At 42.4% G+C, this 16,016-nt stretch overlaps 1 protein-coding gene across 3 annotated transcripts in view; it reads left to right on the forward strand.

Moving 5' to 3' along the window:
- wrn (WRN RecQ like helicase) overlaps positions 1 to 16,016 on the forward strand; it is a 40,023-nt gene that overhangs the window by 17,816 nt on the left and 6,191 nt on the right. For all 3 annotated transcript variants that reach the window (XM_071351890.1, XM_071351892.1, XM_071351889.1), the window contains exons 26-35: positions 6,818 to 6,881; positions 7,408 to 7,481; positions 7,795 to 7,882; positions 8,343 to 8,455; positions 9,439 to 9,553; positions 9,765 to 9,896; positions 10,333 to 10,495; positions 11,067 to 11,230; positions 13,814 to 14,176; positions 14,347 to 14,502. In XM_071351890.1, coding sequence (XP_071207991.1) covers positions 6,818 to 6,881; positions 7,408 to 7,481; positions 7,795 to 7,882; positions 8,343 to 8,455; positions 9,439 to 9,553; positions 9,765 to 9,896; positions 10,333 to 10,495; positions 11,067 to 11,230; positions 13,814 to 14,176; positions 14,347 to 14,502 — 1,432 coding nt within the window. The remainder of the gene's footprint in view (positions 1 to 6,817; positions 6,882 to 7,407; positions 7,482 to 7,794; positions 7,883 to 8,342; positions 8,456 to 9,438; positions 9,554 to 9,764; positions 9,897 to 10,332; positions 10,496 to 11,066; positions 11,231 to 13,813; positions 14,177 to 14,346; positions 14,503 to 16,016) is intronic.

The following is a 16,016-nucleotide window of genomic DNA, read 5'->3' on the forward strand; positions in this document are numbered from 1 at the left end:
GGGAGGGGACACACTCTTTAGGGAGAGGACACACTCTTTAGGGAGAGGACACACTCTTTAGGGAGAGAGCACAAATGCCTTTCAATCGGGATGGCTTTGAGAGGCTCATCTGGGTCGTGTTCATTAGGGCACACCGTAGTGAAACATTTTGTATGATAACCAAAATGAGCATTCGTTATTGGACAAACAATAGATAGAATTTCCCCGTTTCACTCAGTTTCAGACACTTTCCTTAAAATGTGTGCATTGTGAACATAACCCTGTTCTAGCCTGGCTTAGCTTCCAGAGGAGCGATTGGGAAAGGGTTCATTTGGTTATGTTATTATGTTATGCCCTATTCGCACGGTACTAGTATTACTAGAGAACGATGGGTATGTAATTATTCCTACCCCAGAATGTTAATTATTTCAGAGGACGATTCGGACGGGATTAGTCTTTTCCAAACTGCCTGCTGTAATAATAAATGTTTTCTCAATAAATTGAAGCCTGGAAGTTTTTTTAAATTCTAGGCATGAAGATATTTCAACATGTCCAGGTAATAACAGGCTACACTTCGAACCTGAGCTTGGATCCAAAGTTTCTAAACCAGACCACACCATTTTTGGTATAGTGCAGTCCTTCTCAAATAGTGCGGCGCGCCCCCCTGGGGGGGCTCGGAGCGATGCGTGTGACCCCGGGGAACATGCTTTTTTTTGCTGCAGGGAGTAGGTTTTTTTTGCACTGAACAAGAGCACACAGCACAGAGCAGGAGATATGAAGTGCAGATAACAAAACCTTAAGAGACACCATGGAAAAATATTTAACAGGGATGAAAAGAAAGGCGGAGAGAGACGGAGATAATGAGACAAACGTAAGTCTCCCGAAAGCTAAGACGAGGAAATATGACAATGCGTATGTAGCGCTTGGCTTCACTGTGACTAAGGTGGGAGACGAGGAAAGACCGGTATGTTTACTGTGTCAAAAAATGTTGGCAGCGGACAGCATGAAGCCAAATAAATTAAGGCGTCACTTAAAGACATTACACCCCAATCACGCTGATAAGCCGCTTGAGTTTTTTCAGCGAAAACGTGCCGAATATTGCCAACAATCGTCCCACTTTGTGAATGCTACTTCAGTAAACCAGCGAGCACTGTTAGCATCATATAAGGTGGCGTACCAAATTGCTCAGTGCAAAAAAAAACACTCCATAGCAGAGGAGCTGATACTACCTGCAGCATTAGACATGGTCTCTGTCATGCTGGATGACGCAAGTGCTGCAAAAATAAAAACTATGACTTCCTCATTTTGATTTTTTTTAAATCAGCACATTGTTTTATTCATTTTTGTTTTATAGGTCAAAGTGTTTCATATATTGTGCTCCTGAGTTAATGTTGCTGATCAATTTGAATTTATTATTATTTATTGATTATTTTATTTTTCAGTATCAAATGGTAAAAAAAAAAATACAGTTTAAATAAGGCGTGATTTTTTTTTTACATTTCAGGCAAATCGATGCACTTTAAGTATTTTCTGTTACAGACTAAAAAACAATGTTAATAAAGTTATTCTTTGTTGTAAGTTGATCTATATTTCTTTCTTTCTTTTTAGTTTTTTAGTTTTCTTTAATGCTAATAAGGATACAATGTTATGCAGAGGTGTACTTATAACAATTTTATAGACAAATTATACTATTTACAGTCGCGGCGGAGAGTTGGGGGGCGGAAAATGTTTACTTCTTCCTAGGGGGGGGGGGCGTAACAGAAAATAATCGAGAAGCACTGGTATAGTGTCACAATCGGTAGCGGTGCGTGGGTAAAATCAATGGTGAAGCCAAGCCAGGGGGGAAAAAGCCATATTACAACCTATGTTGTAAATAATTGTTGTTTGTGCTCTATAACCCGCTAGTTCATACGCCACTGTGATTATATAAAGCCAAGACAACAGGCAGAATAAATTCAACCACACATACTTTTTTGCCCCACTGTATTTAGTCAGCCACCAATTGTGCAAGTTCTCCCACTTAAAAAGATGAGAGAGGCCTGTAATTTTCATCATAGCTACACTTCAACTATGACAGACAAAATGAGAAAAAAAAGTTCGTAAGAAGCATTTCAAGGTCCTGGAGTGGCCTAGCCAGTCTCCAGATCTCAACCCCATAGAAAATCTTTGGAGGGAGTTGAAAGTCTGTGTTGCCCAGCAACAGCCCCAAAACATCACTGCTCTAGAGGAGATCTGCATGGAGGAATGGGCCAAAATACCAGCAACAGTGTGTGAAAACCTTGTGAAGACTTACAGAAAACGTTTGACCTCTGTCATTGCCAACAAAGGGTATATAACAAAGTATTGAGATAAACTTTTGTTATTGACCAAATGCTTATTTTCCACCATAATTTGCAAATAAATTCATAAAAAATCCTACAATGTGATTTTAGTTGAAGTGTACATATGATGAAAATTACAGGCCTCTCTCATCTTTTTAAGTGGGAGAACTTGCACAATTGGTGGCTGACTAAATACTTTTTTGCCCCAATGTACATTTGTTTCATCACAAGACCAGAGAGCAACATCTGTCTGAAGTCCACAAAGCATATTGCTTGATCCCTTCCCCATACTCGTAGAGGAACGTCAATACCACCATCCTCTCTTTCATGTTGCCATAACGGTCTATGACTCTAACATATAGTAGTTTACATTATTTTAGTTTGTTGTCCTAGGCCTAACTTACCTTCATGTGCAACAATGAGCCAGCTAGTTAAGATTGGCCTACTATATCTAGCTACATATGCACAGTGTGATTTTTATGGTTGGATCAGAATCGCCGGTACCAGATCCCTGTCTCCATTCATGGCAAATTTAGGAAAGCCACCGGAGGACAACATTTTTTTTCTTTCAATTACGTTTTGGTTTTGATGTAATGTGATTGGTGTATAGCCAAATCCAAACTGGTTTCCCTGAACACTTTTTCATTGCGGTAGTCACTCAGTTTAGCTCAACGCTGATTGGCTATTCTTTATTTTTTTAATTATCAAGGGGAGCCAAATTCTTGCTGAATTCCCTTGCTATTAAATTCAATTCTGTGAGCGCCAAATTGTCAAACTCTTTTTGACCAGACAGCATCAGATAGATGGGCTACACATAGAGAGACAGAGGGGCGCTGTTTTGCTCTCTCTGATGCTTTCTCTGGTGAGATGTATTCAGCCACTTGCAAATTGAAGGACAATTGTAGTTGTCTATTTTTTATTGTATATTTTTTTGTCCATTTTTTGGGGGGAAGCTTGGCTTCCCTTGTCATACATGAATACACGCCACTGGTCGCCATAATATTTTAATTGAGGAAGTTGGATCATAATCATTAGGATATTTTAGCGATCCACAGTAGAGGACATCATAAATGCCCCCCCAGAAAGTGAACTTGTCATTTCTAAAAGTCTAGCTCGATGTAATGCTGCTTTATAAACAGCAAGGGTTGCATTAATAAATAGGCTCAATATTTTTTTACTGCCGCACTTGGCGATGTTTAATTCGTTGGCAGAAAACGTAGAAACAAAAGCATTCACTGTGAAAGTTGATACATGTTGGCCCTTCATATATACAGTGCCATGAGAAAATATTTGCCCCCTTCTGATTTTCTTTAGTTTTCATACTGAATGTTATCAGATCTTAGTATTAGATAAAGGGAACCTGAGTTTACAAATGTATTCATATAAGTTACGCAACACCCAATTCCTCTGTGTGAAAAAGTAATTGTTAGTGGGCCCAAATTCCTCTACAGCAATGTGAGAGAGTGATCAACAACTACAGGAAGTATTTGGTGGCAGTCATTGCAGCTAAAGGTGGTACAACCAGTTATTGAGAGTAAGGGAGGAAATTCTTTTTTCACACAGGGGCATTGGGTTTGCCAAAACTTTATGAAATAAATTAAATAAGTATGTAATTGTTGTGATTTGTTCACTCAGGTTCCCTTTATCTAATATTAGGTTTTGGTTGAAGATCTGATAACATTCCGTATCAAAAATTTGCAAAACCATTAGAAATGGGGCAAATACTTTTTCACGTTTCTGTAGGCTTTGAGCAGCACTTTGTTTTAAGCATACATTTATTTGACTTAGTTGTTTTCTTGCTCAATCCGTGAGCAACAAACGCAGACATTTCTCTCAATACACAGGGATGTCGATTCGCATGGGACTATATTCAGAGGACCTTGGATTTAATCGAAAAACAGTTTTTTTTTCTTTTTTTTTTCTCGGTTGGAATTATTCTCCTGCTTAGTAAAAATGACCCACATGGCATATTTGGACCGGACTTAAATGACGGATGTGGTGATTTGTGCTTGTGCACATAATTACACGTCCCTATCCTCCCCAGTAAAACGAATCCTGACCGAATAGGGCTATAGGAGCAACCAGCTGTTGCCACACATCAACAAAACAGTTTGTAAAAACATCAAAGAGATCAAAGTTAACACAACGTTGTGCCAAATGGGGCATATCTCCTGGCATTTGGCATGAAGTTAAATCTCTGAAATCTGTACAGTAAATTCACATATAATACAGCTGGAAAACAGGCTCCAAGACAGCTTCTGACCCCTAGCCATAAGACTGCTAAATAGTTAATTAATGGTTACCCAAACCATTGATCTGGTACTCCCTGTATATATCTCCACATTGATCTGGTACTCCCTGTATATAGCTGCACATTGATCTGGTACTCGTACTCGGCTCCCGAGTGGCGCAGCGGTCTAAGACACTGCATCCCAGTGCAAGAGGCGTCACTACAGTCCCTGGTTCGAATCCAGGCTGTATCACATCCGGCCATGATTGGGAGTCCCATAGGGCGTTGCACAATTGGCCCAGCATCGTCCGGGTTTGGCCGGAGTAGGCCGTCATTGAAAATAAGAATTTGTTCTTAACTGACTTGCCTAGTTAAATAAAGGTTAAATAAAAAATATAGCTCCTTTCTTGTGTATTTTATTCCTCTTGTTACTATTTTCACGGTTAAGTCTACACCGGCGCATGTGAGAAATACATTTTTATTAGATTTGAGAAAAAGCTGTAATTCTAGACGACTTTTGTATATTCTGTTGCATAATGACATGTTTATAATATTTAGTGTAATTGCAGATTTTCCAGGCTTTGGGAAAGGGAGTTATTTGGGGTTATTAGTGTGTGTGGTGCAGACGCGATGTTATTAGTGTGTGTGTGGTGCAGACGCGATGTTATTAGTGTGTGTGTGGTGCAGACGCGATGTTATTAGTGTGTGTGTGGTGCAGACGCGATGTTATTAGTGTGTGTGTGGTGCAGACGCGATGTTATTAGTGTGTGTGTGGTGCAGACGCGATGTTATTAGTGTGTGTGTGGTGCAGACGCGATGTTATTAGTGTGTGTGTGGTGCAGACGCGATGTTATTAGTGTGTGTGTGGTGCAGACGCGATGTTATTAGTGTGTGTGTGGTGCAGACGCGATGTTATTAGTGTGTGTGTGGTGCAGACGCGATGTTATTAGTGTGTGTGTGGTGCAGACGCGATGTTATTAGTGTGTGTGTGGTGCAGACGCGATGTTATTAGTGTGTGTGTGGTGCAGACGCGATGTTATTAGTGTGTGTGTGGTGCAGACGCGATGTTATTAGTGTGTGTGTGGTGCAGACGCGATGTTATTAGTGTGTGTGTGGTGCAGACGCGATGTTATTAGTGTGTGTGTGGTGCAGACGCGATGTTATTAGTGTGTGTGTGGTGCAGACGCGATGTTATTAGTGTGTGTGTGGTGCAGACGCAATGTTATTAGTGTGTGTGTGGTGCAGACGCGATGTTATTAGTGTGTGTGTGGTGCAGACGCGATGTTATTAGTGTGTGTGTGGTGCAGACGCGATGTTATTAGTGTGTGTGTGGTGCAGACGCGATGTTATTAGTGTGTGTGTGGTGCAGACGCGATGTTATTAGTGTGTGTGTGGTGCAGACGCGATGTTATTAGTGTGTGTGTGGTGCAGACGCGATGTTATTAGTGTGTGTGTGGTGCAGACGCGATGTTATTAGTGTGTGTGGTGCAGACGCGATGTTATTAGTGTGTGTGTGGTGCAGACGCGATGTTATTAGTGTGTGTGTGGTGCAGACGCGATGTTATTAGTGTGTGTGTGGTGCAGACGCGATGTTATTAGTGTGTGTGTGGTGCAGACGCGATGTTATTAGTGTGTGTGTGGTGCAGACGCGATGCCTCTGGAATGTCATCAGCTTGTCAGCATCCCTGAGAGCTGTGTAGTCAAAGCATTATGTTAAAACTCCCTTGTTCTTGACAAGGCCTCCATATTCTTCCCTGGCTCCACCATCCTGCAGCTGTCTCCTTTTTAAATGAGTGTGAAATGGTGCAAATCACCACCATGATATGGCTCCTGGATGTATCAATGTGTTGTCTTTTGATATCTTCTTCCTCTCTGTTTCATAGTGCGCCTTTCTGGCTCTCTCCACACATGCACACACACGTGTTTTCTTTGGCTTCCAGTCAAGTTCTGCCCTTGACTTTCTTTACATTTTACAGTTCAGTCATTTAGTGAATGCTTACTCTTAGAGCGAGTCACATTGGCTGTGTTATTTTGTGGAGCTGTGTTCTGTTTCATCCTAATTTGATCAATTATCAAATGCCTCAAAAATGCAAAGCTCACTAAACATGTTTCATTTTATTGAAATGTCACCTTTATGTCTGTCGTCTGGTACTGTGTAGGCTGTTTGGTGAACACTCACCAGTAGTTCGGTGTCTTTATGTTACAAATAGTTATTCAATCATTGGTGAGTAGTCACAGGGAATTTTGTCAACCCAGTACAAAAAGCTCTGTGTGCCTCTGATTTCAGACAAAAGCAGAACCCTGCGGCCTCCATCACTAATGGCCCTGACAGACAGTATTCCACCGCTCAGGTGAGTGTGTTCTGGAGGATTGGTACAGAGAGAATGACTAGCCTCCACCACTAATGTTTTTACAGATCTGATTATTTGGTCCCACTTTAAACAAAGTACAACTTATAAAGGCTTCATAAGCACTACATAAATGCTTCACAAATCTATAAGCGTATGTCATACTCTATAAATGCTGTGTAAAAGGTGACAAGTCCTTCCCACTGTAGGGTGAGCTGCCACAGTGTACAGTGTGTCATAACACATGTTTATGTTTATACACAATTGATAAAGTATGACATGCGCTTATAGATTTGTGAAGCATTTGTGGTGCTTATGAAGCCTTTTATGTAGGCTTTATTTATGCCTTTATAAGTTGCACTTAGTTTATAGTGGGTCTATTTTTATTTTTTGTAACACTTAAGTACCAACTGAAATACTTTTTCATGCAACAACACTATTGAAGTGCATGTTATAGATGGAAAATGGTTGACGGTCAATAAGTGTTGAATATGTCAAATGTGATTTTAATTTTTTTGTCTCTCCACAGAACAATGGGTTAAATGTCTGTTCTAGGCCAGTCAACAGCAAATCTATCCAGAAGTTGGACATGTCATCAAGCAGGTATGAAGAGGTTGATGTCGAGAATAGAGGACATGATATTTGCCTGTTTATGTGTACTTAGTTTGTTCAGATCCAATTTTGTAGTGTGAAACCTCTGAAACAACACAATAGGTGAATATTTTAATAAAAGTGTATGGTTTCCCAGACACCAAGTTAAGTCTTGGACTAAAAAGCCCTTTCAGTGGAACTTTTCCATTGATTAATGCTTTTTAGTCCAAGACTAGGCTTGATCTGTGTTCTGGAAACCAGCCCTCGGGTTATAGGAAGATATGAATTATCGGGTTTGATGGCTTTTCGTTACATGTATTTTTAGTGACAGGACGCCGTCCAAGTTGTTGACCCAGGTAGCGGTGTCCAAACCACAGCCAACCCCCATCTCCGCCAGAGAGCTTGAACTGCAGGTAGAGTCAACAGAGCAATAATCCATACTCCCTTTTTAAGATGCACTCTATTTGATGAAACCAGTCAATTCAATAAATTGTTATTGTCCCCAAAAGGTAATTCGATTGCATCAATTACAAGACAAAGTACAGTGACACACATCACATTTTGCACAAAGACTGGCAGACATACGAAAAGAATACAAAATAAATAATATGGAGAACACTTACTTATTATGGACAATGATCTTGTATGTAAGTCCCCATCAATGTGCGGCCTCCCATAGAAATATATGCTGTGAAACGTGATCTTGCAGAGCCTCTCGTTTCATAGTCAGTGTACTGTAATTCCAGATAGGATTAAAAAGAAAAGCAGACTTCTCCTATGCTGCCTATAGCTCATTGCATTACATGTCATAATTTGTTGATTCTTGCTGATGTTCCTCTCTTGTAAATATCTCTGTAATTTGTTGTTCCATAGACGGCGTTGTACGCCAAGCTGGTTGCTGAACGACAGAAACTGGCCAGTGAGAAGGACATCCCACCGGCCATACTGGCCACCAACAAAATCCTCCTGGATATGGCCAAGATGAGGTACAGTGGGTTGATGGGGGTCTGCCTTCATGTATGGTGACTCACTTCGTCTTGTTCACTTTTCAGGAGTCGGTAGTCATAATTAGTTTTGAATTCAGTGGAACATGTACAGTACCAGTCAAAAGTTTGGACACCTAGTCGTTCAAGGTTTTTTCTACATTGTAGAAAAGTAGTGAAGACATTAAAACTATGAAATGACACATGGAATCATGTAGTAACCAAAAAAGTGTTAAACAAATCAAAATGTATTTTAGATTCTTGAAAGTAGCCACCTTTTGCCTTCATGTAAACTGTCGTTTCTCTTTGCTTTTTTGAGCTGTTCTTGACATAATATGGACTTGGTCTTTTACCAAATAGGCCTATCTTCTGTATACCACCCCTACCTTGTCACAACACAACTGATTGGCTCAAACGCATTAAGAAGGAAAGAAATTCCACAAATTAACTTTTAACGAGGCACACCTGTTAATTGAAATGCATTCCAGGTGACTACCTCACGAAGCTGGTTGAGAGAATTCCAAGAGTGTGCAAAGTGGTCCTCAAGGCAAAGGGTAGCTACTTTGAAGAATCTCAAATATAAAATATATTTTGATTTGTTTAACACTTTTTTGGGGGGTTACTACATGATTCCATATGTGTTATTTCATAGTTCTGATGTCTTCACTATTATTTTACAATGTGTAAAAAGAAAAACCCTTGAATGAGTAGGTGTGACCAAACGTTTGACTGGTAAACAAACGTTTGCAGGTTAACAAAGCTGGTGGTCAAAACAGGTCATAGCCACAGACCTCCCTGGTTCTTTGGCCAGATCTGTGTTCATACTGATATGTAATTATCATTTAGCATGCTGCTGTATTAAAATAACTACTAGTGAGTAATAATCTCTTTTTAAAAATGTCATAATCCTTAAATGTTAACATGGAAAATAGTAAAAAAATTCAGTGTACTGTTTGCTAGTTGATGATGGTGTTGGTGTTTTGCAGGCCGTGCACTGTGTCCAGTCTGAAGCAGGTGGATGGTGTTTCTGAGGCAAAGTCCAGCATGCTTATACCCCTCCTCAAAACCATAGCAAGTTTCTGTGAGCTTCACAACTTGAAGGTAAGTCATGTCCATAATTGAGACAGGCATAGGCTATGATTCGACTATCATAAACCATAAGTTAATCCTACATGATCATAACAATTGGTCTCATCACGTGTTCCTAAATGTGTTTTCCCAGATTCTACTACCAACAACATGGCAAACAACACATTGGCTGGTATTTATACAGGGTGTTCAACAATGTCTTAAACTCTTGTCTGTTGTCCAGGTGGACTCCTCGACTCTGGCTGCAGCCCCAGGTCCAGAGAGCGTTAGGGGGGCGGTGACTGGGAGGTCCTCCTCTCTACCCAACAGTATTGCTATCACCTACAGACTGTTCCAGGAGGAGGGCAAGAGCATGGTTAGAGAGCCCTGTTCTAGTCCTGGCTACATGAAATGGCCATCTGGTTTTATTTATTTCAATTGGAGATCGTATCCTTTTCACAATGTCATACCATTAAGAAGCATGCTATGCTTGCTGGGAGATTCTTTCTACATGAGCCTTTCTCCTACAGTTTCTGCAACTATGGTGGGAGTCAAACCAGGCCAGTACGGCTCTACTTGGTTTGGTATAATAAAAAAATATATATATATTTTCAATTTAGGGCTGTATTCAAATTTGATATACATACCACCACTAACATGCATATATCTGGACATCGAAGACGATGGACGATTTCGGTGCACAGACCTGAATTCAATTTCCACCTACTGTGCTCCTCAACTGACACCGTCCTTTATGAGCACTATAAGCATGTAATGTGTTGTTCTTAAAGATATGTGTGTGTTGTGTTCAGAGGCAGGTGTCTGATGTGCGCAGTTTACCCGTTGCTGTGCTAGAAACTCAGCTGATCCAGGCCTTCAGGGCAAACCACCCACTGGACACAGAGAGAGCTGGTCTAACAACCGCCATACGAACTACCGTCAGCCGCATCATCCAGTCACACCCTGTCAACTCTGGTACGGACATATCACTTCCTGTATCGCTCAAAATTAGATTAGATCTCAAAGTCTCATCTAGGTTGAGAAAAACTCTGCATTAAACACTAGCCTGGCCCCAGATCTGTTGTCTACTTCTGTAGCCTGGTCCCAGATCTGTTGTCTCCTTCTGTAGCCTGGTCCCAGATCTGTTGTCTACTTCTGTAGCCTGGTCCCAGATCTGTTTATGCTCTTGCCAACTCTATTGTTGTCATTGTGAAGGGGCAGAAACAGACTGACCCAGGCTACATTAAACTTTATTTACCAAGATAAACAATCTTATCACGTCCCGGCATGGTTTAGGGTCAGCAGATTTCCCAGATCAGAAAAAACTCCTGAGTAGGAATGCTTATCTTGGATCAGGTTCCCTCTCTTTTTCAATATGATGTAAAAGGCGAAACCGATCCCAGATCTGTACTTCTACTCTGAGACGCTTCGGCTACATTAACACAGGCAGCCTAATTCTGATATTTTTTTTCTCTAATTGAGAACCCCCCCTCTCTCCACACTGACAAACCTTGTCGCTCTCGACTAACCCATCCTCTTTCCCCAGACCTCAGTGACATCAAGGCCATTCGAGCCAGAGTCCCCGAAGACATTAGCACCTTCCTCATCCAGTTGACTGTGGAGCTGCTGCAGAGACAGGGGATGCCCACGGCCCCACCTGCTGTTTCCACCAGCCTACAGCAGCCTGAGCTCACCTGGATAGAACCAGAGGTCAATATAAGATTTTTGTTATATAATATCTGTCAATTAGCAGACGCTTTTATCTAGGGATGTAACGATTCACAAATACGCATCGGTCCCAGATACAAGTGTTTAAGATACTAGGGCATCGGTCCACGGACCCCAAACTGATCCAAATGTAGGATGCATCGGTCAGGAAATCAATTCAAACGTTACGAATCGCCGGTTCACTAACAGTCGTTGCTCATATTACGGTCTGCCTTCCGAAAACATCTTATGTGACATGTGGCCTGATCTTGCACATCTGCTCTTTACCTTCAGCATTCAAATGCTAAAATGGCTTGTACGATATACGGCTTTATTAGTTGTGACAACAAAACTATCACATGACATAGGCGCTGTTGGTAATGGTGTTTTTACCAGAATAAAAAAAAGAACTCATCTGGCTATACCTGCTGAATGGGGATTTTTCAGGTTCACCATCCGAAATAGTTTTGGTAAACAATCAGTGTTTATGGTCATTTTTAGTTATACAGGGTAAAGTTGATGATTTCATAACAAGGACAGCAATCACGTTTTGCAAGTTGCGCTGCATCGCTGATGTGGGAGGAAAAAAATAAGGTTACTTCCAAACGGTCAAAACCAATCCATTTTGAGATGGGGGGGGGGGAATTGTGATAAACTCAGCAAAAAAAAAAAATTCCTCTCACTGTCAACTGTGTTAATTTTCAGCAAACTTAACATGTGTAAATATTTGTTTAACAAGATTCAATAACTGAGACATAAACTGAACAAGTTCCACGGACATGTGACTAACAGAAATGGAATAATGTGTCCCTGAACAAAGGGGGGGTCAAAATCAAAAGTAACAGTCAGTATCTGGTGTGGCCACCAGCTGCATTAAGTACTGCAGTGCATCTCCTAATGGACTGCACCAGATTTGCCAGTTCTTGTTGTGAGATGTTACCCCACTCTTCCACCAAAGCACCTGTAAGTTCCTGGACATTTCTGGGGGGAATGGATGGCCCTAGCCCTCAACCTCCGATCCAACAGGTCCCAGACGTGCTCAATGGGATTGAGATCCGGGCTCTTCGCTGGCCATGGTAGAACACTGACATTCCTGTCTTGCAGGAAATCACGCACAGAACGAGCAGTATGTCTGGTGGCATTGTCATGCTGGAGGGTCATGTCAGGATGAGCCTGCAGTAAGGGTACCACATGAGGGAGGAGGATGTCTTCCCTGTAACGCAAAGCGTTGAGATTGCCTGCAATGACAAGCTCAGTCTAATGATGCTGTGACACACCGCACCAGACCATCTGGTGTACCAAAATGCAATGACGCTGTCGTTGTGATCGAAGCGTTACACGACTGTATTCCCTTGGTTTATTTCTCCTTCATTGGGGTACAACCGGGGTAAGTGTCTCATGAGGGTCTCTCTCCCCTGTAGTCAGCACGGATCCTACTTTCTGATTAGAAATGCACTGATGTCAGGTAGTTTATTCCTCCTTATCAAGCCCAGAATGTAGCCATCATTTGATGTACATATCACTACTCCTGATGAACGACGCTACTATCTATCTACAGTGCCTTAAAGAATTCACACCCCCTGACTTTTTCCACATTTTGTTGTGTTACAGCCTGAATTGAACATTTATTAAATTGAGATTTTGTGCCAGTGGTTTACACACAATACCCCATAATGTCAAAGTGGAATTATGTTTGGAGAAATGTTTACAAATAAAATGAAAACTGAAATGTCTTGTGTCAATAAGTATTCAACCCCTTTGTTATGGCAAGCCTAAATAAGTTCAGGATAAAAAAATGTGCGTCACAAGTTGCATGGACTCACTTTGTGTGCAATAAGTGTTACTACATAATTCACCGTGGATATATTTCATTTTATATTCAGATTGTGCCCGTGACAAAGCCTTCTCAGCTAAGCTAAGCCTTTCAAATACACCTGTGTGACGGTTCATTTCTCAGTGTGGTTGATAACAACTCCTTCAAGGTGAAGGTATAATGACATCTCCAGCCCTAAAGTCGTGCACTATAGTCTCTTTATCTCTCTCTCTTTTCCCGTACACGCTCTCTTTATCCCTCTTTTTCTCTCTTCTCCTCCTCCTCCTCTCCCTCTATGGCCACTCTTGTCAGTGCAGAGCCCAATCTCTCAGGCTGCTCTAGTCCCCATTAAGGGGACAGGCTTTAAAGGCTGACATCTGGTGCCTTCCTCTCAGACTGATTACTACAGAGGACCTATTTCCTTAAAGGCTGACGCAGCACGACAAGCCCGGCCCCATGCCCAAGCCAAGCTTCATGACCCAGCCTGGCCCCTGTCCTCAGCCCCACTGCCCAGCCTAGCCCCACTCCCCTCTCCAGATGTGAAAGCAGCTTGGGAGGTTTTTCACACCACTGGCTCACTTCTACATGGGAGTCATCTCCCTCGTTGCTGTTGAGTCCATGTTAGTGGCTCATAGTGATATTTGACACTGTCAGTTTGGGTAGGATTTTGTTGCAGTTGTAAATACTAGCTCCTAATGGAATCCAGCTCTCAAGTCATATGTGACATCATTCATTAGCACTAAGTAGGCACTTCACTTGTGTGTTTCTTCCAGGACAAACCAGTGAGAGAACCTTCCGTCCACAAGCCAGTGTGGACAGAAAAAGACCCAGCCCAGCCAGCCCCCATCAAGCTATCCCCAGCCCAGCCAGCCCCCATCAAGCTATCCCCAGCCCAGCCAGCCCCCATCAAGCTATCCCCAGCCCAGCCAGCCCCCATCAAGCTATCCCCAGCCCAGCCAGCCCCCATCAAGCTATCCCCAGCCCAGCCAGCCCCCATCAAGCTATCCCCAGCCCAGCCAGCCCCAGTGGAGCTATCCCCACCCCAACCGGTTGGTTGGTCAGCAGTCGGACTCCCAGACGAGATGGAGATGAGTATGGAAGAGGATGACCTCTTCAGGGATCTTCCAATGCCAGAGGTAATGTTCAGCTAACAAAGACAAACTGTTTCAAAACTAGCCTGTACTTTTTACACCAATACACCTCTGCGGAAACCTATCTGCATTTGTGGACTAACATGATTTGCAGTATGTCTCAGTCAATGTGTCTCCTACTAAAGATGATGTGTTGTCTTCTCTCTCTCTGGTAGGAAGTGGGTCCCATCCCAGAGTATGTCCTTGCCCCTAAGGCTCTTACTGCAGCCGCCACGGCTGTCCCCCAGACCAGTGCAGTGAAGCTGGCATCCTGGAACAAGGAGCCGCTGGATGAGGACACACAGGAACTCTTCAATGACCCCCCTCCTCAGGTAGAAGTTATTGATTTGCTGTTGTGTGTTTTTCTCAGCCTAGAAAAAGTGGATTTCACTCACGATATGAAACGATATACCAGACCTATTATTTCAGCAAAATAGACACATGTTTGATTCACAAACATAACAAGTGTCAATGTGTGGGATACGTGATGATATAAATGATATTTCTTACATTACAACCAAGGCGATGAATACGTATTATTTTAACTGTGGATTTAATCATCAATGAGGCAGAGGAGGATAAATATCTGCTCTCATTGGTGCGGCTGGCTTCCGGGTTGGATGCGCGCTGTGTTAAGAAGCAGTGCGGCCAACCAAGCCGCACTGCTTCTTAACCCAGCGTGCATCCAACCCGGAAGCCAGCCGCACCAATGTGTCGGAGGAAACACCGTGCACCTGGCGACCTTGGTTGTGTTTCGGAGGACGCATGGCTTTCGACCTTCGTCTCTCCCGAGCCCGTACGGGAGTCGTAGCGATGAGACAAGATAGTAATTACTAACAATTGGATACCACGAAATTGGGGCGAAAAAGGGGGTAAAATGTTTTTATTTTTTAAAAAGAAAAGAAAAATCCCTTTCCCTGCATTAAAGAAACTACTCAGCAGTGGTGGGCCGTCAGGGCCAGCAAGGCCTTCTCTGCTGGCCTAAACATCATCAGAATATATTTTTAAAATATATTTTCCCACAAATATGTATTAAATTATTCCCCAGAGTAAGAATTATACTCTTCATTTCATAGCTTTCCTCTTGGTTGCACTGCTTCTAGCCCCAGGTTGAGATTTGGAGGGCTGGTCTTTATGTTAGATCTTTTATCCAATCATATTCAGCCATCATGTGTTGCCAGGGGTCTAAAATCTGCCCTCAGGCCTTCAGAATCAACAGTGCGGGCGCTTGTAGCTTAAAGTGAATGGAAATGAAAATTTAGTGTCAACCAATCAGCTTTAGAGTTGGCTATTGTACGCCTGCTGGCTGGCTCCAGTGTTACACAGGAGCCAGCTAGCAGGCGTAGTGCGTGCACGTCTTTTGATTGGATTACCAATATTGAGAAGCAGGTCCTATGGGCAGGTCTATGCAGATCCTCAGAACTAGGAAACTGAATTTGATAAACGAATTAATTTGCGTACAACTAAGCTGTTTTTTCAACCCACAATGGCGGAAGGAGGAGAAGATATCGATTTGGTCGAGGATATAATTATAACGCCATTCTCAAGACGAACTTTTCAAGAAAAGTTAGACATTGTAAGGAGAGGTCACCCGACGCCGATGCTACAAAGCCTGTCACAGGCGGGAAAGGGGTTCGTTCGCCACTTTCAAAGTTCCAACTACGAGCGCTATCAATGGCTCACAGGCTCCGAGAAGCACTGCAAACTGTACTGCTGGGAATGCCTATTATTTGCAAGTGATCGATTTGGTGTTTGGAGCCACACTGGCTTTGCAAACTTGAGTTGTCTAACCAAGGCAGCAACGAGACACCAAAGGGGAAATGCAGTACAGCTCTCACTCGTCCTG

Source organism: Salvelinus alpinus, chromosome 18 (genome assembly GCF_045679555.1).
Source record: "Salvelinus alpinus chromosome 18, SLU_Salpinus.1, whole genome shotgun sequence".
In the NCBI taxonomy this organism is placed as follows: Eukaryota; Metazoa; Chordata; class Actinopteri; order Salmoniformes; family Salmonidae; genus Salvelinus; species Salvelinus alpinus.